The sequence below is a fragment of the Lygodium microphyllum genome, chromosome 10, assembly GCF_053477565.2.
Source record: "Lygodium microphyllum isolate KBCC chromosome 10, Lygodium_microphyllum_v1.1.10, whole genome shotgun sequence".
In the NCBI taxonomy this organism is placed as follows: domain Eukaryota; kingdom Viridiplantae; phylum Streptophyta; class Polypodiopsida; order Schizaeales; family Lygodiaceae; genus Lygodium; species Lygodium microphyllum.
In genome coordinates, this window is record NC_141144.1 from 145,954,641 (window position 1) to 145,978,191 (window position 23,551).

Sequence of the window (23,551 nt, forward strand, 5' to 3'; positions counted from 1 at the left end):
CTCATCTCCTGCTGGCGACCCACTCCCAGGCTGCATTTTGGTGCTGGCGGCTTCTTTTTTGGTGATCTTCATCAGATATCCTTGCGTTTTGCAGCTCCAGGTGTTTGTAGGCTATCACAGCCTGTGTTTTGGTGGTTGGTGACCAAACTGCTGGTCCTACTTCAGCTTCGGCACAGTTTTCTTTGGTGTTTGGTGTTTTGCAGATTGGAAGATGTCTTCTCATCAGTTTACAGGCTTTGATGACTCAGATGACGAGCTTTTGTCTCAACACTCATCTGAACGGAGGCATGATTTCTATCACGAGGACCGTCGTCCGGAGTCTATTCCTCTTTCCCGTTCCCCTTCTATTCATGTATCTCGACGATCCCCTTCCAGTGGGCCGAAGATGCAGCCTTTGGTACCCCCTGTACAGGTACGCGTACTTCCTCAGCTACCCAAAGAGGACCAGTTGGATGGCTCCAACTTTTCTCTATGGTCCTGCAAAGTGGAGTGTATCTTGGACTCCTTCGATCTTTGGGAGCTTGTTTTTGTTCCTATTCCCCGGCCTAAGGTGGATCCCGCAGATGGGACATCTATGGATCGTGCAGCCTTATGGGATCGGCTTAATTCTAGAGCCAGATCTTTCCTCTTTCTGAGTTTGCAGGATTCTGTCCTTGTTCATGTTCACAGGTTGAAGACTGCAGCAGATGTGTGGAGAAAGCTCGCGTCTCTCTATCAACAGAAGACGTTTGCCCACCGGATATCTCTTGAAAAGAAGTTGCGGATGCTCGCTATTGATGATAGTCCTTCCATGAAGGACCACATCAACAGATTACACGATATGAGGGATGAGCTTGCATCCCTCGGTCGGACGATATCTTCTGAAGACATGGCTATGATTCTTTTGACTCAGTTGCCATCGCCTCGGTTTGATGTCTTTTACACCAGCCTTCTTACATTGAGGACCCGTGAGAAGCTTCTATGGGAGGAGCTATCCCCGCTTGTCTTGGAGCATGACGAGCGACTCAGAGAGGTCAGTGCTAGTGGATCTGACTCCACTAGAGCCTTTGTTGCAGGTTCGGGAGGACAGAAGAAGAAGAAGACGAAGTCAAAGGCTAAGAAGCAGGACAGTTCTTCAGGCTCTGACTCAGATTTAGAGAGACCGAAGTGTCCACACTGTGGGAAAGGGACACATCCCGAGGAGAAATGCTGGAAGAAGTACCCTCACCTTCGTCCGAGAGCGAAGGGTGGATCTACATCGGAGCCTTCTTCTACCTCTACACCAGCTGTTACCCATGAGTCAGTGTTCCTTCATATCCATGCTTTGGAGGAGGATCCTTCTTCCGTGGCTGCAGTGTCTTCTGCGCAGCCTTGGTTAGTGGACAGTGGTGCTTCGAGTCATATGACTCCCCGAGGTGATTTGTTACAGGATCTCCGTCCATCCGAGGGTTCAGTCACTGTTGGTGACATTTTATCGGTGCCTATTAGTGGTGTTGGCACATTGCCTTTGTTTACCGACCGACCTTCGAGCTCCTTTTCACAGGCCCTACATGTTCCGGATTTGGGCCTTCCCCTCCTCTCAGTTTATGGTCTTACGAGGCTTGGCACACGAGTGATCTTCACCGAGCATGCCGTTGTTATTGAGGATTCTTTTACAGGCGCTGTCTTATCTACAGGTTGGCAGGAGAGCGGGCTTTACAGGCTCCATTCCCCTTCTTCGATGCAGGGTCCTCCGAGGCAGTCTATTGCTACACCCGTTCCCGCTTGTGCACCTTCTATTCCACAGGTTTCTTCCCATCCCCCACCTTCTCCTCTGGTGGTTCCCTCGTACCCCCCATCCCTTTCAGAGGGGGACGATCTCGGTGATGCGGCTGTGGATTCCCTGGCCCCTAGTGTTTTAGAGGGGGATTCCCAGGATCGTGCGGAGCTCCTTCAGCAGTAGTCTACATCGACGGACTTCATCGACCTTGGCATTCCTCTTGCCACCCCAGGATCCGTTCCTCCCTTGGCCTTCTGCCACATCCAAGATCTGAGAGGGGGTGTTAGCAGTCATGTTTGTCATGCCTTGTCATCTCCTGCCTGTGAGCCTCAATCTGAGTCAGACGAGGACTTTAGGAGCTCTGACTTGTCTATCACTTGTTTTGACGGAGGAGGTAGCTCATTCTAGAGCACTCAGTTTATTGCATTTCAGTGCATTTTCTTCTCCAGTCAGGATTTTATGTGCATTTCCCGGGACAATTTCTGCATTCTTCAGCCTGCCTCACCTGCCGGACATTGTCCACCCTTTTCGGGATTTTTCTGAGCATTCCTGGCATTTTTACCAGCATTAAATGCTGGTCGGACATATTTATGGCCTCAAATTTCAAGTCGGCCAGTTTTTGGGTTTTTTGGCTATTTATAGCCATTTCCCACTTGGCAGTCAGTTGTATTATCATCTTCCCTCCTCCTTTGGCAGGTGCACACTCCGACTCCGTCATCTTCCTCGGTCTTCGGTGCTGCCGTCAGCCTGATCTGGTGCCCTCACTGACGCTTCGGGTTGCGTGCAGGGGCTGATCAGTCCACAGTTTTGTATTCAGCATTCATTACAGTCAGTGCAGATTTTCTTCCTTCATTTTCTGCTGTCTCTCTCTCCTCCTCTGTGTTCGTGTTCTTCTTCCGTTGCGCACTCTCATAGCCAAAACGTAATTTGGGAGGATCCACCCATTTTTAAGTAGACAGGCTGCCCACTAGTCAATTAAATTATGTTTTGCAGATAGTTGGTGCCTTGTTCTCTGCTGTCCACACCCCATCACCAGAGGATATCATAGTTCCAGTTGTTGTCCACCATCAGGCATTTCTCCATGAGTTGATACCAGTTTGCTGCTGCCCAGGCCTGTTTTTTTCAGCTGACGTTTGCTGAGCAGGCATCAGATAACAGTTTCCAGCCTTCTCATCCATCAAAGCGGCCTTCAGACTACTGCATTTTGCTGCTGCAGCTCAGTCCGGCCTGAATTTTCAAATCTGCTTCTGCCGCCTGTATGCTGATGTCATCATACAGCCTGCATTTACTGGCCAGCTGCTGTCGTCAGCCTGCCACATCATCAGATTCAGCTGCGTTTTCAGTTTCTACTACTGTCTACGCCTTCCAAATGGTGTTCAGCTTGTTGTCCATTGTTCGAGATGTCCTAATCATGTGAGACTCTCTAGATCTGCTTTTGCTGCTGCCATACACTTTCAGAGGCTGTTTGCTGGGTTTCGGGATCCATACAAAGTGCAACTGTAATATCCCGAAGGCACGCGTGAACTGCCTCAATAGAGGATAATGGAATTGGATAATTCTTTAGATAAAAGCAAAATTTTTTAATTATTTCCCCTCTCCTCCAACCGACTGTTGAGCTAGAGGAAGAGGGGAATAGTATGGTAGGCAAGCTCCTTGCTGGAGCTTGCCTAAGGCCTTGGATTATGCGCCTCGACGCGTGGGGAGGGAGGAACCCCTCCCTCTCCCTATAAAGCTAGTGGCTATGGTAGCCTTGGAGGAGCAGGAGCCGAGACTCTGTGAGTATTGTGAGGAAGAGAGAGGTTGAGGACATCGACGCGCTGCCGCCGATGTGAAAGGGAGAGGAGGAGTGGAGAGGAGGCGCTGCAAGTCGTCGCCAGGAGGGCGCTGTCTTCCATCTGCCGCGCCCAGCCGCCTGATCTTCGCCGCCATCTGACGGCCTCCAAACCCCCTCCACGTGGCCGTGTAAGGCTTCTAGAAGCCTTAGAAGCTTCCAAGGGGGGCTTTCTAAGCCCCCCTTCCTGTGGCCTTTGGGACTATCCCCCTCCCTCCAATTTTTCCCCTAAGGGCCCTTAGGCCCCTTTCCTATAGCCTTTAAGGCTACCTTTTTCCCCCATAAAATTCCTCTCTAAGGGCTCCCTTAGGGTCTCTTTTCCACCTTGGAATTTCCCCCTTAGGGCTTTATAAAGCCCCCTTTTCCCCCCAAGAAAGGATTTTACCCAAAAATCCCTTGAGAGGCCTTAAGTGGTCTTTAAGGCTCTTTTTTCCCCCCCCTGAAATTTCCCCCTTGAAGCTCTATAAGCCCCTTCTTCCCCCAAAAGATTTTACCTTAAGCCCTTCATCCGACCCCCTCGAATTTCCCCTAAGGGCTCCCTTAGGCCCTTTTTATACCTTTTGTTTACCCCCTTACAAAAAGAAGATAGGTTGTTAAGGGTCTTTTGACACTTTTCTTTCCCCATACAAAAGCCCTCGTAAGGGTTTTTACACCTTTTATTCCCTTTTCGTGTGAATCTTTATAAGGCCATTAAGTTTTTTCCATGGCTTTAATGGGTCTTATTCGCGAAAGATTTTGAAATACCCCCTTTTTCGAAATCCCTACTTCAAAGAGGAAGCCTTCTAAAATTGCTTCCGACGGACGGAGCAAGTTATCGCAAAGGGAGCCATAGTGGGATTTCAAAAAGGAGTTGCAAAGCTGTATCCACGACGGAAAGGCTGCATTCGCGATGCCTCCTAAGAAAGCCCAAGGCGTAGCCGCTGCAGGAGGGTCGTCTCCTAGCATCCACGTGGACATCTCACCCCAAGTCCAGGTTTTCCTTCCTCATTTTTATTTGGTATTGTTATAATTCAATCGTGCAAAGGATAATTGTTGGAAATAGGATGCATTTTTCGTCTTAAATGCTTTAGAAAAATTAGCTCACGACGGAGAAATTTTGTCATTAATATTTTTAATAAAACAAGCCAAATAAAGGGAGCATAAATGCATTTCTAGCAAATAGCTTTATGCATTGCAATGAATTAAAATTAGATTAATGTCCATTGTTATAGAACGGAATTAAAATAGTATACCTCGTTTAAACATGGAAGTATAAACTGCATATCGCATTATTAAGCCATATCTTCTTCGCAATGATTTATCATGGGAAGTGCTAGGAATCCTTAGGAAAGTGCAAGGCATGAAATGATTCTTACGATGCATAACTCTAGGCAATTATCGTTTGTTAACTGCATAAATTATCAAGTAAAAGGTTGCTTGTTTAGCATGAATTTTTTTCACAAGTTATAGGAAGATTAGTTGGAATTAACCTAACCTATGCTTGACCTTAAATCGATAAGTTAGGGTTGAAAATGAATTTACGCGTAGACAACGAGTCATGTGTTTATGGAAATGATAATGTGATTATCTTCAAGAGTTAAACAAATTGGCATAAACCTAAACACCTAAACCGCGGAATACTCGTATAGAATGAGTTAAATTCCAAGAAATTCACTAGGAATTAATACGTGACCTAATCGTACGTATTGCTAAAACTGAAGCTCCTATACCCTAAATACTTGCCCACATTCACCGAATGTAGGGACAGTGAAACATATTTGGGAAGTGATCTAGGGTTTGTCCCTAAGAATCTTATGAGATGGAACTTGGAACCCTAGGACTGACGACGTCAGTCTAATGTAATCAGGAACAGATTGTTTCGTGACTCCATTCAATGAGTAGAATAGTCTCATAGTTCGATGCGACACTTGTGCAACAAGTGCGGAGTCGTATGATCTTGTGATTGGATCACAAGGGAATGGCCAATTCTCGCAATGAGGTTGGCAGGTCTTTACGCAAGTTATCTTGCAAGGGGATGAATAATCATCCTAATATAGTATCTTTCTTGAGTAAAGATAATTGTTTGGAAGCAAAAGACCAGCCGATAAACTGAATTTATCTATGAACTTAAGGTTTGACCAAGTCGCGTTAGTAGGGTACGCCCTAACCCAGGATATAGGGGATCTTGCCAAGTCGCAAGTCATCCCGGATCAAGTGCTGGACGCATTCGAAAGGAAGGATTCATTTCTTAGCAGTTTGCCAACAAAAACGACCAATGGAAATGTTTGTGGTTGTTACAGATTTAAGAGCACTGTTTGGATTTGTTTGGTCAATGAATTAAAAGATAAATGGATATTTAATACTTCAGGTTGAAGGCGTGAAGGGAGAGGCAGCTTCAGTTACCCCCGATTGCCTGCCTGACCCTAACCAAGGGGGTTGTTAACCGCGCCGGGAAGGTGGACCGAACCCGCCGCGAGCGGTCTCTTCGTTGAGCGTTGCTTGGAGCAGGAGGATGCTTGGGTGCCAGGGGGGGCTCTGGCCGTAAATCCCTCGCCTTCTGGCCCTGCACAAGAGGCTAACGTGACTTGGGATTGGATCTCGAGGCCCGCATACTAGTCTACGGGTGGAATCTTGGATTGGTAATCCCTCCGGATTGCTGGATAGCCTTCGGGCAGATTGTGGATAAGCCTACGGGCTGGACTTTTTGTATTTCAAAGATAAATATGATAACGTGTTAATAAGAAACTTGTTTGTCATTGTTTTTCTATGTCAAGTGATATGATTACGTGAAAGAACCACTACCTAACGGGCTAATTAAAAAAGCTGATTGTTACATGTCCAACTTAATGTGTTAGGTAATTAGATAACTAAAACAACCTGAGGAAAGTGCGATGAATGTGGCCATAGGTCCGTCCTACGGATGGGTGGTCTCGGTTGGCCGGGAACTTTTCTCAAATCATGATGGATAGCCAGAAGATCGTCAACGAACACGAACAACAAGAGCGTTGACCTAGAATTATAACTGATCCCGATTTACGCTGTTTTAGGGGAACGGAATGGAACTATGCCTTATGGCAGAGAGGTTGAGCTTCGCATCCCTCTCGTTTGCCATTCTCCTTGAACCAAGTGCAGCGTGAATCCGCTTTAAATCTGGCGTTTCTGCGTAAAGTAGTTCGCTCGGGTTCGACGCTAGTTGCCGTTAGGAAATGACCAATAGGGAAAACCCTAATTCAGGTCGGTCCTAAGTGAGAGCGGCCGGAATACTTCCGCTATGTGGCAGACGCGGAAAGTCCTAGATCGCAAACCCCGTAACATTCCATGGGAGTGCCGGATAGAGCTTTCTAGATGTCCTTTTCGATGGACTGCTAAGACGTGTCTTGAAGATAACAGGTGGACACGTTACAGTTGGTATCAGAGCAAACTAACAAGGAATTGTTTTTATGAAATCTTAATAAGATAAAGTAAAGCAAATGTTGCTACTCTAAACATTTCCTTACTTTCAATGCTATCTTGCAGAATTACGAAGCGTTGAACAAGTTCTTAGTGTTCCGAGTCATGTTTATGACTGCGATGCATTCCCTTGATTACCGACAAAGGGTTGAGATGATGAACATCCTAGAGCGAATCTATAATCCATCACCTTTGTACATGGAACGAAGATGGACGGGTGCCTCAGGAATCTACTATATAGCTGCCCACCAGTTTGCTTACCTACAGACCAACCTTAAGAGGATCAAGTGGTTGAAAGACCTGAAAGCCGTGAAGCTGTTCATTTTTGTGGAAGATCACATAAACTCAACTTTATATATTCGAGGTCGAAGGGTTGAGATGAACTCATATGTATATGAGGAAGTAACCCGTGTGATCCCCGTCGACAGGATTAAAGTGTTGGGGCGCCATGAGAAGAATGGGTTTCAAAGGAAAGGATACCCTGAACTTCCAATGACTTACCGATTCCTGAAGATCCACGATCCGAAACCATACTATTATACAGTTCCTGTAGATAAATGTAATACAACGTTGTTCTCCCCAAACTAAATGTAACAGTTGGCTTATCATCGCAAGAAATGTTGTATTCCGAAAGAGCTATGCCCATATAAATACAAATAAGAATTCTTTTTATCAATGTCTGATTGTGCATGAGAATTGATAAAAAGTTAAGTAGTTACATTGCTCGCGTGATAGCAGAAATGGAGATGTAATATAAATCAATAATGATTATCGTGTAATAACATTAAGAAACCTTTATCCAGGCACAACCCCAGGTACAGGTTTCTAGTTCGCCTCCTACATCAAGTACTGCTGTAATCCAGGAGAAGAAGTTTCTTCTCAAGTAGATTAAGCCACCCGAGTTTGACGAGAGAGACAGGTCCATCCAAGCAGATGCTGAAATTTGGATTGAATCCATGGAGGATTACTTCAAAGCAGCCGGTATTGCACCCGCCAATCAGGCTATGCTCGCCAAGCTAAAGCTTACCGGCGAAGCCAGGCTTTGGTGGAAGCAATGGTGCAGGGATCAAGGGATCGCAGAGGGATCCTTTACTTGGGAGAAGCTGAAGAAAGCCGTGCAGGGAAGATACTTACCACCTGCATATCGCACGCAGAAAATGAATGAGTTCTACGAACTAAAACAGCTGGGGCTCACTCTTGATGCATACTACTCTAAATTCGTCTCACTTTTAAAGTATGCACCGCAGATGGACATGACACAGCAGGTGTCCAAATTTTGTGTTGGTTTAAATCCCCCAGTAAATACCCGTCTCGAATCTATGCGTCCATCAGATCTTCAGGACGCACTCATTCGAGCTGCGCCTATAATTCAGGAGGTACAGTCTAGACCAAGGGGTAACAAAACTTGGTCTTATAATGACCTGAATAGAGGAGCATTCAGACCTCAAATGAAGAGAGTTCAAGGTTATAATCAGGGACAAATAAAGAAAGCAAGGACTAATAACGTCAACAACTTTGTTCCTACTCAAAGCAATGGCCGAAACCTCCGTTGTTTCCACTGCAACGAGCCCGGTCATTTCAAGAGGCAATGTCCCAAGCTTGGTGGAGGACATCGCCAAGCACCTTTCCAAGGAACGGGCCGTGGTCAAGGAGCTGCTACCTGAGGCAGAGAAAGAACGGCCTGCGTTGCCAATAGGCAAATGTGCGAAGAAGAAGATCCGACCATGGAAGCAGAGTTTGAAAGGGCGATAGTCCATGCCGGTCTACATAAGAAAGGCCTGAATCGCCAATTCTTGGTGATTCAGATACCGTCGGACTATCAAGGTAAAAGTTTCAAGACCTTGATTGATTGTGGCAGTACACATTCCTTTATCTCACTAGCTTGTGCAAAAAGATTAGGAATAGCCACAGTAGAAGCATCTATCTTGCTTGTGGAATTGGCAAATGGTCGTGAGGTTACTTGTACCAGGCAAACTGCTAAGGTGGAATTCTTTCTGGGAGGAAAGATGACTTCGGTCAAATTCAGAGTCATGAATTTAGGTATCCATGAGTGCCTACTCGGAATGGATTGGCTTAAGCCTAATGACGGCCACATTCATTGTGGAAAGGACCAAGTTTCCTTTCGGAACTCTGAAAGGGAATTAGTCACAACTCAAGGTGAGATTGGAGTGCCAAAATCCAATTGGCCAACGCATCTCGGATCATAAAAGGAGTCAGAAAAGGATTACTTGTCTACTTAATTAAGCTCAACAAGTTAGATTAGAAGCAAGAGTCTAGTGAAGGACCTTCTTGGCTAAAGGAATACGCGGACGTATTTCCTAAAGAGTTGAAATAACTCCCGTCTCAAAGAGAAGTGGATCATGAGATTAAGCTAGTACCAGGAGCTGTGCCAATTGTAAAAAGACCTTATAGAATGTCTATACCGGAAGCAATTGAGCTGAAGGAATAACTCAAGCAACTGCTAGAACAGGGCTACATCCGTCCTAGCAGTTCACCATGGGGAGCTCCAGTACTGTTCCAGAAAAAGAAAGATGGAACACTTCGACTATGTGTTGATTACAGAGGACTGAATCAATCAACGGTCAAGAACAAGTACCCTATTCCTAGAATAGATGAGCTTCTTGATCGTCTTCAAGGGGCAAAGATCTTCTCCAAGATTGTCCCCAAGACGGCCTTCAATACAAGATATGGACACTTTGAGTTGCTAGTTATGTCATTCGGGCTTACGAATACACCTGCCACTTTCAACAGGTTAATGCAGGATATCTTTAGGCCATATCTTGATGACTTCGTGCTCGTCTTCTTCGACGACACTTTAGTCTATTCTAAATAGGAAGAAGACCATGAACCTCAACTTCGGATTGTCCTTGAGACAATGAGGGCGCATAAGCTGTATGCTAAGATGAAGAAGTGTGCATTCTTCAAACGTCAGATTGAATATTTGGGTTTCATCGTATCAGCAGAAGGAATCTCAGTGGACCCAGTCAAGGTCGGAGATGTGCTAGAATGGCCAATACCAACATCTGTCAAAGAAATACGTAGCTTTCTTGGATTGACAGGATGGTATAGGGTCTTCATAAAAAACTATGCTTTGATTGCAGCACCTCTGACGGACTTATTGAAGAAGCAAACAGCCATTGCATGGTCAACTCCCGAACAAAATAGTTTCAATAGATTGAAGCAAAGTTTGGTATCAGCACCTATCCTAAAACTTCCAGACCTCAATAAGGAGTTCGAGGTAGTAACTGATGCTAGCACACTTGCCTTGGGATGTGTGCTCATGCAGGAAGGTCACCCGGTAGCTTACTCTTCAAGGAAACTGAAGAGTCATGAGAAGAATTATGCTACCCATGATCTGGAATTGTTAGCTGTCATCCATGCTCTAAAGCTTTGGAGGCACTACCTATTGGGTAACAAGTTTATCCTAGTGACTGATCATAAGAGTCTCAAGTGGATCTTTACCCAGAACGAGCTCAACATGAGGCAACGTCGGTGGATTGAAGTACTGGAAGAGTACGACTTTGAAATCAAGTACCGACCAGGAAAAGAGAATGTAGTTGCCGATGCACTCAGTCGCAAGGCATTCCTTAATTCCCTAATCTTATAGAATCCATCAACAACTAGATCTCTAGCTACAAAAGTATCTATGCCAAACAATCTAATACTTGAGTTAGTTAGAGAGGAAGCATGCAATGATTCAGCCTATCAAAAGATGCTAAGGGAAATCTCTATCAAAGATCAGGATCAAAAGCTGCAGGCTAAGTATCATGAATTCTCTATTAATAGTGGACTTGTCTACTATAGAACAAGGCTGTGTATACTGGCAAGTCAGTCACTTAAGCAGAAGATATTGTGGGAAGCTCATGATTCCCCTTTCTCAGGACATCCTGGCTATGCCAAGACTCTCAATGCAGTTAGGAAGAGCTACCATTGGGAGAGGCTTAAAGGTAACATTCTCAAATATGTCACCGAGTGTTTGTCTTGTCAACGTATCAAAGCCGAACATGTCAAGATGCTAGGGAAGCTGCAACCGCTTGACATTCCCCAAATGAAATGGGAATTCATCAGTATGGATTTTGTTGTTGGCCTACCCCAAGTTCAGGGAGGATACAACTCCATCATGGTTGTGGTTGACATGCTTACTAAGGTTGCACACCTTATTCCAGTGAAGACAAACTATAAAGCCTCGGACATTGCAAGATTGTTTATCAAGGAGATATTCAAGATACATGGGCTACCAAGAAGGATCGTTAGTGATCGTGATTCTCTCTTCACATCACACTTCTAGAGAGCCATCTTTGAAGCCATTGGAACTCAACTTTGTTTTAGCACAGCTTACTATCCCCAAACGGATGGCCAAACAGAGCGAGTCAATCAAGTCATCGAGGATGTGCTTAGGGCATACTGTTGTCGTGAGTCAAAAAGGTGGATTCAATACTTACCTTTGGTTGAATTTGCCTACAATGCTTCTTACCAACAAAGCATTCAGATGATCCCTTTCCAAGCATTGTATGGTCATGACTGTCGAAGTTCCCTAAACTTCTCAGATCCAACCTTGAGGGTTGAAGCTTCAAGGCAGATGTTGGAAGAGATGGATGACCAAATAAAGTCAATAAGACAGGACATTCAAGCTGCCAAGGATAGACAGAAGGCCTACGCGGATTTGAAGCGTCAAGATAGAGTCTTCGAAGAAGGAGACATGGTCTTCATTCGCGTACGCCCAAAGAAGAGTTTCCTATCCTTAGGAGATTGCAAGAAGCTAAGTCCAAGGTATTGTGGACCGTACACGATCCTCAAATGCCTAGGACCTAATGCTTATAAACTGCAACTCCCTGAGAACCTAAAGGTTCACAATGTATTCCATATCAGCCTATTGAAGAAGTATGTACCTAATCCTAACCATGTACTTGATGACCAACAAGCTGTAATGCCTAGTCAAGGAGTCCTTGAACTAAGGCCTGACAGGATCTTAGATGTTAGGGAGAGACAACTGAGATCCAGAACCTTGAAAGAATGCCTCGTCCCATGGAAAGATTATCCCGAAGAGGATACCACTTGGATAGGTGAAAGCACTCTCAACCATCAATATCCCCAGTTTATCTCGAGATGAGGACATCTCGATTCCTCCAAGGGGGAGAGAATGTAATATCCCAAAGGCACGCGTGAACTGCCTCAATAGAGGATAATGGAATTGGATAATTTTTTAGATAAAAGCAAATTTTTTTAATTATTTCCCCTCTCCTCCAGCTAACTGTCGAGTTGGAGGAAGAGGGGAATAGTATGGTAGGCAAGCTCCTTGCTGGAGCTTGCCTAAGGCCTTGGATCATGCGCCTCGACACGTGGGGAGGGAGGAACCCCTCCCTCTCCCTATAAAGCTAGTGGCTATGGTAGCCTTGGAGGAGCAGAAGGAGCCGAGACTCTGTGAGTATTGTGAGGAAGAGAGAGGTTGAGGATATCAATGTGCTGCCGCGGCTGTGAAAGGGAGAGGAGTGGAGAGGAGGCGCTGTAAGTCGTCGCCAGGAGGGTGCTGTCTTCCATCTGCCGCGCCCAACCGCCTGATCTTCGCCGCCATCTGACGACCTCCAAACCCCCTCCACGTGGCCTTGTAAGGCTTCTGGAAGCCTTAGAAGCTTCCAAGGGGGGCTTCCTAAGCCCCCCTTCCTGTGGCCTTTGGGACTACCCCCCTCCCTCCAATTTTTCCCCTAAGGGCCCTTAGGCCCCTTTCCTATAGCCTTTAAGGCTACCTTTTTCCCCCTTAAAATTCCTCCCTAAGGGCTCCCTTAGGGTCTCTTTTCCCCCCTGGAATTTCCCCCTTAGGGTTTTATAAAGCCCCCTTTTTCCCCCAAGAAAGGATTTTACCCAAAAATCCCTTGAGAGGCCTTAAGTGGTCTTTAAGGCTCTTTTATTCCCCCCCTGAAATTTCCCTCTTGAAGCTCTATAAGCCCCTTCTTCCCTCAAAAGATTTTACCTTAAGCCCTTCATCCGACCCCCTCGAATTTCCCCTAAAGGCTCCCTTAGGCCCTTTTTATACCTTTTGTTTACCCCCTTACAAAAAGAAGATAGGGTATTAAGGGTCTTTTGACACTTTTCTTTCCCCATACAAAAGCCCTCGTAAGGGTTTTTACACCTTTTATTCCCTTTTCGTGTGAATCTTTATAAGGCCATTAAGCCTTTCCCATGGCTTTAATGGGTCTTATTCGCGAAAGATTTTGAAACACCCCCTTTTTCGAAATCCCTACTTCAAGGAGGAAGCCTTCTAAAACCGCTTCCGACGGACGGAGCAAGTTATCGCAAAGGGAGCCACAGTGGAATTTCAAAAAGGAGTTGCAAAGCTGTATCCACGACGGAAAGGCTGCATTCGCGATGCCTCCTAAGAAAGCCCAAGGCGCAGCCGCAGGAGGGTCGTCTCCTAGTATCCACGTGGACATCTCACTTTTATTTGGTTTTCCTTCCTCATTTTTATTTGGTATTGTTATAATTCAATCGTGCAAAGGATAATTGTTGGAAATAGGATGCATTTTTCGTCTTAAATACTTTAGAAACTTTAGCTCACGATGGAGGAATTTAGTCATTAATATTTTCAATAAAACAAGCAAAATAAAGAGAGCATAAATACATTTCTAGCAAATAGCTTTATGCATTGTAATGAATTAAAATTAGATTAATGTCCATTGTTATAGAACGGAATTAAAATAGTATACCTCGTTTAAACATGGAAGTATAAACTGCATATCGCATTATTAAGCCATATCTTCGTCGCAATGAATCATCATGGGAAGTGCTAGGAATCCTTAGGAAAGTGCAAGGCATAAAATGATTCTTACGATGCATAACTCTAGGCAATTATCGTTTGTCAGTTGCATAAATTATCAAGTAAAAGGTTGCTTGTTTAGCATGAATTTTTTTCGCAAGTTATAGGAAGATTAGTTGGAATTAACCTAACCTATGCCTGACCTTAAATCGATAAGTTAGGGTTGAAAATGAATTTACGCGTAGACAACGAGTCATGTGTTTATGGAAATGATAATGTAATTATCTTCAAGAGTTAAACAAATTGGCATAAACCTAAACACCTAAACCGCGGAATACTCGTGTAGAATAAGTTAAATTCCAAGAAATTCACTAGGAATTAATACGTGATCTAATCGTACGTATTGCTAAAACTGAAGCTCCTATACCCTAAATACTTGCCCACATTCACCGAATGTAGGGACAGTGAAACATATTTGGGAAGTGATCTAGGGTTTGTCCCTAAGAATCTTACGAGATGTAACTTGGAACCCTAGGACTGACGACGTCAGCCTAATGTAATCAGGAACAGATTGTTTCGTGACTTCATTCGATGAGTAGAATAGTCTCATAGTTCGATGCGACACTTGTGCAACAAGTGCGGAGTCGTATGATCTTGTGATTGGATCACAAGGGAATGGCCAATTCTCGCAATGAGGTTGGCAGGTCTTTACGCAAGTTATCTTGCAAGGGGATGAATAATCATTCTAATATAGTATCTTTCTTGAGTAAAGATAATTGTTTGGAAGCAAAAGACCAGTCGATAAACTGAAATAATCTATGAACTTAAGGTTTGACCAAGTCACGTTAGTAGGGTACGCCCTAACCGAGGATATAGGGGATCTTGCCAAGTCGCAAGTCATCTCGGATCAAGTGCTGGACGCATTCGAAAGGAAGGATTCATTTCTTAGCAGTTTGCCAATAAAAACGACCAATGGAAATGTTTGTGGTTGTTACAGATTTAAGAGCACTGTTTGGCTTTGTTTGGTCAATGAATTAAAAGATAAATGGATATCTAATACTTCAAGTTGAAGGCGTGAAGGGAGAGGCAGCTTCAGTTACCCTGGACTGCCTGCTTGAGCCTAACTAAGGGGGTTCTTAACCATGCCAGGAAGGTGTACCGAACCCGCCTTTAGAGGTCTCTCCGTTGAGCGTTGCTTGAAACAGGAGGATGCTTGGATGCCAGGGGGGCTCTGGCCGTAAATCCCTCGCCTTCCGGGCCCTGTATAAGAGGCTAACGTGACTCGGGATTGGATCTCGAGGCCCGCATACTAGTCTACGGGCGGAATCTTGGATTGGTGATCCCTGCAGATTGCTGGATAGCCTTCGGGCGGATTGTGGATAAGCTTACGGGCTGGACTTTTTGTATTTCAAAGATAAATATGATAACCTGTTAATAAGAAACTTGTTTGTCATTGTTTTTCTATGTCAAATGATATGATTACGTGAAAGAACTAGTACGTAACGGGCTAATTAATGAAACTGATTGTTACAATAACTTAATGTGTTAGGTAATTAGATAACTAAAACAGCCTGAGGAAAGTGCGGTGGATGTGGCCATAGGTCCGTCCTAGGGATGGGTGGTCCCGGTTGGCCGGGAACTTTTCTTAAATCACGATGGACAGCGAGAAGATCGTCAACGAACACGAATAATAAGAGCGTTGACCTAGAATTATAACTGATCCCGATTTACGCTATTTTAGGGGAACGGAATGGGACTATGCCTTATGGCAGAGAGGTTGAGCTTCTCATCCCTCTCGTTTTCCATTCTCCTTGAACCAAGTGCAGCGTGGATCCGCTTCGAACCTGGCGTTTCTGCGTAAAGTAGTTCGCTCGGGTTTGACGCTGGTTGCCGTTAGGAAATGACCAATAGGGAAAACCCTAATTCAGGTCGGTCCTAAGTGGGAGCGGCCAGAATACTTCCGCTACATGGCAGACGCGGAAAGTCCTAGATCGCAAAGCCCGTAACATTCCATGGGAGTGCCGGGCGGAGCTTTCTAGATGTCCTTTCCGATGGACTGCTAAGACGTGTCCTGAAGATAACAGGTGGACACGTTACAACAACACAAACGATGTTTAGCTTGTTGCCCTTTGAGATGTCCCAATCATGTGAGACTCTCTAGATCTGCTTTTGCTGCTGCCATACACTTTCAGAGGCTGTTTGTTGGGTTTCGGGATCCATACAAAGTGTAACACACTTTCTAGCTCATACCCTCTACCTTGGTCCTTTAGAGACACGAGAGTTTGATGTTCAATGTTCACCTTGCATAGTGTGTTTGCTACATTGAGCATTATATTAAATCATTCACCTTTCATTCATCTTTTGTGGTCATTGGTTTTGAGTTACCCTAACCCTAGTGAGTTCTTTTATCAGTCTATGCTTTGTCATGCAATTGTGTTTGTATTCTATGTTCAAGTATTTCTTTACATGGTATCATAGCTAGGTACTCTCTAAAGAAACCTAGGTCTTGACTCTTTGATAAGAAAGCTCGACATAACAAACATCGAATCCATCTTTTCTCTCTCCTTTTCAACTATGAACCTTAAATCTTGCTGCCGCTGAAACCCTTCTGCACAGTCTACTCTGATATTTCAGCAACCTTTCAATCTGCCATGTGGCACTTCACTTGTTGATGGTGCATTTATTGTTGGCAATGGGACATCTATAGCAGTCAGTGGTTGTTAGCATGTACGACCTTTTTAATGTCAGCTTGACCAATATTACTGATGCTCCCTATATAAAGGGCTTTCCTCCATACTGCCTAGTCACATTTCAGTCAGCCTTCTTCTCCTTCTTTCGGTAAGCTATTCATGGTCATTCTATTGTTGCAGATCTTCTTCTCCAACATCGTCATTTTCTCTCCCCTCTCCTAAGTTAGATCTTTTCTTTCTTGCCTTTGCAGTGTCTGGCACCCTCATTGACATGACAATGACCACACATGCAGGGGCTGATATATTTGAGCTTTTTTTTTTGTGTGTGTTTTATTTAGAGTTTTGTTTCCTTCATTATTTGTGTTCTTCTTCTCTTTGTTTTCTTTCTTGCTTTTTGTACCACACACTCACAGGTTGGTGGTATGGGAAACTAGCTCTTCTGGTAGAGGCTTGGTTTCAGGCTCAGGGTGAGCATGTGTTGGCTCTATGGCTGTGAGGTGAGCATGCTGTCTATTTCCTTATGCTTGTTTGTTTGCTGGTATAATGTTGGACATGTCATATATGTAGGATGGATCCTAGCAAGGCAATATCTTGGTACCAAAGCTTTTTCCTGCTCTCCAACATGAGTCATGACAACATGCACAAAAGCATTAGAGTTCATGGGACTGCAGTAGTCCAGCTTAACAGGTTCTCTGTACTCTTGCATACATTGGTACATGATGCTATTAGCAAGAGAAGAGAGCAAGATGGACACAGTTTTTTCCACCCTTTTTTGCCAAGACATTTATGGAATGGTTAGTTTATGGTTGGTGAAGGTTGAGTGTGCTTTCTATAACTGTCATCACATTGACAGGAGGGTGTCCTTGGGAGTTGCTACTCCAAGGACATAATAGCACCATGCTAGTGAGAGGGGCTTTCTATGTTTTAGTTTTTAAGGTATGTGTGCAAGAATTATGGAGAATAAGGAAGATATAATGGCAGTTTCCCATGTTTGATGGCAACATTTGGGCGGTTTTTCCTTTTATGCCATGGCTGTCCCAGCATGCAGCATCTATCACTGATATTGAGTGCCAAGGGGCTGATGCTTGTCCAAGAGGGGGTTAAATGTTAACCACTAGACAAGTGACAAGTAGAGAACGGTCCATTTTAGCATAGTGGGGTAGGTGAGTATAATGAAAGATGGGTTGAGGATAGTAATGAGATATGCAGAGGGCAGTAGGCATAAATGATATTGGATGTATGGCTGATTGAGAGTGTAGAGGGGATGGGTAGGAGATAGATGGGGATAGATAAGGGTAGATGGGGTTGGCAAGGAGAACAAAGGGTAAGATGAAAAAGGATAAGGGGGTAGACAGTGATACATTATGGTAGATGGGGGTGGCAAGGTAAGATGAGAAAAGATAAGGAGGTAGGTGGTGGTTGAGTGATGGAACAGAGGGGGATTTGAGAATAGTTGGTGAATGTGGGAGTGTCCGGGTGAGAGTGAGGAATTAGAGGCTTTTGAAGATTTGTAGAGGAGGATAGACCCACTCCATTTCCCTATCCTCATAATTAGGCCTGGCAACAGTGCCAAAGGCTTTTAGAAGTCCATAGAACAGCAATAGAGGCTGTGATCGTGTGCATTGTCCTCCTCAATAATAGCTTGCAATTTAAGGACACGACCCAGAAACCTGCCTGTCCTGGAGATTTGAGCCGTTCTCTGCCCAATGATACAACTGTTTTTATATATCCATTTGGTTCCTTTCTGTTTGCACAAGTTGTAACTTGTTTGTCACCAAAGTTTGCTTTTTGCTGTCCTATAAGTCTGCTGCGCATCATTGCTGAGGATTACAGCTCATTCGTCTGTGGCATGATCTACTGGGTTTTGACTATGATCCATTGTCCTTATGCTCAGTTCTCAGCCTGTGTCCCAGTCCTGTAATTGATGTGTTTCGACTGCTGGCTAGTCCTCCATGTTTCCAGCCCTACATGTGTATATAGTATTATTTGTAGGAGTTGCAAACAGCTACAGAAAATACAATTTTCTTACCCAAAGCAAGCTGCACTGCTAAAAAATTCATAGATTACAGATATGTGAAGGATGCATTATTAGGCTTATGTAAGTGTAAAAGAGTTCTACAATATTCTAGGACTTTGAAGTGATGTTCTAAATTTTTCATGAAGTGAGAAAACGTAGCAATTGGACTATTGAGGTGGTTGAGACTTGTTTGATGTTATTGACAATTTCAAGTTTCTCTGGCTAAAGGGAAAACCATTCACTCAGTTCTCAGCCTGTCCCAGTCCTGTAATTGATGTGTTTTGACTGCTCGCTAGTCCTTGTATGTGTGTATACTGATATTTGTGGGAGTTGCAAACAGCTACAGAAAATACAATTTTCTTACCCAAAGCAACCTGCACTGCTAAAAAATTCATAGATTACAAATATGTGAAGGATGCATTATCAAGCTTATGTAATTGTAAAAGAGTTCTACAATATATTAGGACCTTGAAGTGATGTTCTAAAATTTTCATGAAGTGAGAAAATGCAGCAATTGGACTATTGAGGTGGTTAAGACTTGTTTGATGCCATTAACAACTTCAAGTTTCTCTGGCTAAAGGGAAAACCATTTTTACGTAGTATGCAAGTTCCAACAGACTACTATTTATTGTGCCACACGAGCACACAACATTGTCTGATGGTGCTTTGTAATATGTATTATGTGATTCATGGATCAGCATGAATCCATTGCACCTAACAGGTGGCTGTTTTCTTTTATGAAACCACGTTGATGTCTTGATACCACCCTCTTTAACACCACATGCAGAGGTCTCAATATCTGCCCACAATAACGAACAACACTCAGCTTTGGTGGGTACCGAATGTGCTTGTGGCACACCTGAAAGAAGGAATTGAGGCTATCCACTTAGCATCTGGTCGTACTGTGTGCAAGGTATTTTGAGAGATTTCTTGTGGTTAGTCTTCGCTTAAGAAAATTGGCTTTCAACTGTTAAGAACTGGGATTTATATTCTCTTGGCCTGCAGCTTTTGCTCCAGGGAGGTTGTCTGCATGCTGATATCAATGGGGATGGAGTTCTTGATCATGTTCAGGTTATCTCGGGAATAGCAGCTTATAAATCACTTGGTTTTTGCAAGTTTGAGGAGCTCATAGCTAATGTAAAAAGTACAGTAGAGTAAATGGGAAAATATAGGTTGTTGTCAGAATTTCTCAAGTTACAGCTCTTATTTGAGGTTCCATTTAAATACTGTGGTGTAATTGAAGCTTCTGTTGGGCGTCTTGAGATTTTAATTACTTTCTATGTAAATCATTGTCAGAGCACTGCAAGATGATATTGTGAACAAGCACAAGGGATTGATCGTGCAGTTCCCACTCTTTTCCCTCTTCAGTTGGAATTACGTTTTTTAATTTTTTGAGTGTATTATCTGATCCATGTCCTGAATCACCTGATCAACTTAAAGATGTTGATAAGGTTGCTGGCTAGCTGCACACACAATCTTGAATGATGAGCTGTGAGAGGACCCTGATTAGCAATTTCACAAGTGGCAATTAATACGCCCACCATGCTCAACAAGAGGCAAATAATCTTCCCACTGGTTTTACTGGCAGCTGCTCATTGCAAAAATAAGATAGCCTTTCCATCTTTCTCCCTTGAAGAACTTCGAAAATTGTAGTATCACCCAATACACGGAACAATTTAGGCAGACTGCTGCACTTGTACTCCCGCCTGCTTGCACATTCATTGTATATGTAAGCAGGTAGTTACCTCCTGAAAGACAGATTGGGATTGGTACAATAGTCACTATGGAATTTGTGCAGTGTTGCTAGTTTCAACAGTCATTATTCCATTTAAAGTGGCATATATTGCAACATTCGTTATTCCATCAAAAGTGTTGCAAGTTGCAACCGTCATTATTCCATTAGAAGTGGCATTTATTGGAATCCTACAATGTTGCAGAAGTTACAAAATCTGCTACTTAACCTGGGAAGAGTGATGGAAGAGTAAAATATCTTGCTGATCATTTATGTGCAGTGGTTGTGGTCACGTACTGATGAAATGTACTTTCGACCCTGCCTTATTTATGATTCTAACAGATACAACATTATTCTGTTTTTTAAGTGTGCATTTATGCCACATGTAATATGAAACTGAGCTAAAAACTGTATGTTCACTGGACAACTTTGTGCTCATGGACTGGCAGGCAGTGGGAGGAGTGGGAGCTGAACGTGTTGTGCCAACTGGATCTATGGAAGCCATCAAGCCATGTACGGCTGTTGTGACGTCTGGGATTCCTGTTCGTGAGCAGCTTTTCAATGCTTCCATTTGCAGACACTACCTGTTTGGTGGTTTCCAACATGGGGAATATTCCTCCAGGAACTTTGGCAATGGCATAGAATCCACACCATTAGACGTTGTGCTACCAGTCTTGTTGCCTACACATGATGATCACAAACATCGAAAAGGAAGTCATGGGGATCTGATTTTCCTTACAAGTCGTGGTGAGGTAATGTTTTGCATTTTTCAAACTCAAAGTGGACTGGTTTTGTTTAACAGTTGAAAGTTTATCTCCTGGATACAAGCACGCCTTATGTTAATGAATGATGTGTTGCAGGTCACTTGTTACACTCCAGGTCTGCATGGAAAAGGTGCCCATATGCGTTGGCAAGTGGTCACTGGTGCAACATGGGTGAATTCTCCTCTTCAAGCAGGGGTATCAACAGATGCAGTTGTTCCAACTTTAAAAGTTATGTCGCTACGGGTTCATGGTCCCCCAGATGTGATACTTGCTGCAGGTGAACATGAAGCGGTGATACTTTCCCCAAGTGGAAGTCAGCTTACCAGTTTATTTCTACCATCTCCACCTACCCATGCTGTAGTAGTAGCTGACTTTTCTGGAGATGGTTTAAATGACCTCATTGTGGTTACATCCATTGGTGTTTATGGGTTTGTTCAAACCCAACAGCCGGGGGCATTATTATTCAGCTCCCTTGTTGGATGCCTTATTATAGTCATGTGTGTGATATTTGTGATCCAACATTTCAGTATTTCAGAAGGAAAAAGAAAGGCGTCGGGAAGGTGAAGGTTATCTTATAGTGAATTAGCAGCTTTTGATTGGTCATTCATCAACTGAAAAACAAGTCGAGATTTGCAGATGAATGTTGCTACAGTGCAAATATACCAATGTATGAGCACATGAGATGCATAAAGCAGTCAGTCATGACTAAGTTAATACTGCCCAGCTTTCTGACAGAGTGCTATCTGTATTGGTAGCATCTGTCTTGTTGGCATGACAAATGGTTTAGGCCTCGAGGGAAGATTTTCCATTTACTTCCCTTGAATGTCAATTGTGAATGCGCTGACAAGGGATCATGACTATCTCATACGAGGATTGTGATTTTACTTGGTTTTATATCAAGAAAGTCACACCCCCATTATGCTCGTGTACACTTTTGTCAAAATTGCATATGTGAAGGAATACACTTGCCAGTATTTCAGGCTCCCACTCCATATGTACTGGTGTGTTTTCGAGTTACCATGAGCTTGACTGAAAGTGAACACAATGTGCCAGACGCCATCAATTTTGGGGGGTAATTAATAGGTGGACTTCTAATGTGATATAATCTATGCTTTTTTGGAAGGGTAACTAAAGGAGATCTCCTTTGTGATGGTCCTTTTAACAGAAGGGTAGAAACCCCTTTGAGTGTGTTGCAATCTTTAAAAAGAATGACTGGAAGATTGGATTTTGTGTGATTTGATTTTGTTGTGTTGGGGGTGGGTCTGCATAGGGGAATCTTTTGGTTGTGCACTTGTTGGAGGGGCTCCGGTTGGGATGGGTGGGTTTTTTTGTTCCAGTGTTAGTTTCCAAACCTTAGCAAGTCTTGATGAGGCTCTAAGTGTAAGGAAAAGCTTGTGATGAAAAACTTAGCATGAAAGGCTCGCCATGAGCATTTCCATTACATGTCAAGCTTGGGAAGATGGTATTTGCTTGAGCAAGATAAAAAAAACTCTTAGCGTATAAGGTCTCTTCATCAAGATGCATACACATGGAATACCATGTTTGTCGTTAGTCTTATAACCTATTAGTGCACATGCTTAGATGAAGTATTGCCTTCTTGCATTTGAGATCTCTCTCGACTATTTAGTGGCCCACTATGAGCTAATAATATTAGGAGTTATAAAATGTGCCCTTGTTAAAATAAATAATAAATGTAGATTTTCCTAATCTTAAGTTGCTCATTTATTGTATAGTAGAGACATCTCAATGGTGGGACATCAATGGGTGAACTTTTATTTAGTATTGGCATCGAAGTGGACTCTTGCTATCCCACCATGCGCTTCATGTAGCATGTCATCCATCTCATGCTCGCATCCGTTGCTTAACAAATTGCCCTACCCTAGTTGGTAAAGTTATTATGCTATCGCTTGGTTGGGTCTGGTCTTGATTAGAAGGCATGTGAGTCTTACCTTTTCTATTGGCAAGCATTTAGGTAGTCCTTGATTAAGAAGCTGCATAATATCATTTGCCTAATAGGATGTTAGATTGGCTTTGATTATTTGGGCCTCCTGTTGTATTCTCAATAAGTGAGAGTTAAGAAGATTGTCTTCAATACTTGTTTCTTTTACACTACCAATCACTCACATGTGTGACTAGATGCTACTTGCCTTTTAACATGGTCACTTTTTAATCAAACTCTAGCAATCGTAGGGTTCTTTGAGTTATGTGACCTATGGCACACAGCTTGTTTACCAAACGTGATAAGACTTGATGGTCCAAGAAGAAGGTGAAGTGGGTAACAAGTAGTTATTAGTGAAGCTTTACCACATATACTATTCTTGGTCCTTTCCTTTCAATAGTTGACTAGTTTATCTTTTTATCTATGAGTTGTCAACTAGCAAAGCTCACTAGAAAGTCGACGCTATGCTTGTTAAGTTTGCACAATACCACTCTTATAGCAACCTTGGATACATCAGTGTGTACGGGGAATGTTATTGTCTAATCAAGGGCTCTTAAGATGGGGATATTGTCAAAGCCTTTTTAAGGGCTTTTGAGATGGACGATATTAGGAGATTGATATTCAACATGAGCCTAATAGGCTCATCTAATGATTTTGTAC

The 23,551-nt window shown here is 43.5% G+C and overlaps 1 protein-coding gene across 1 annotated transcript in view; it reads left to right on the forward strand.

The window, feature by feature from the left end:
• The window catches only part of LOC148030661 (FG-GAP repeat-containing protein), a 103,547-nt gene extending 81,450 nt beyond the window's left edge, over positions 1 to 22,097 (forward strand). Inside the window, exons 10-13 of the mRNA XM_087687018.1 lie at positions 19,244 to 19,369; positions 19,462 to 19,527; positions 20,638 to 20,940; positions 21,049 to 22,097. Coding sequence (XP_087543144.1) covers positions 19,244 to 19,369; positions 19,462 to 19,527; positions 20,638 to 20,940; positions 21,049 to 21,516 — 963 coding nt within the window. The 3' untranslated portion in view covers positions 21,517 to 22,097. The remainder of the gene's footprint in view (positions 1 to 19,243; positions 19,370 to 19,461; positions 19,528 to 20,637; positions 20,941 to 21,048) is intronic.
• Positions 22,098 to 23,551: the final 1,454 nt, after the last annotated feature.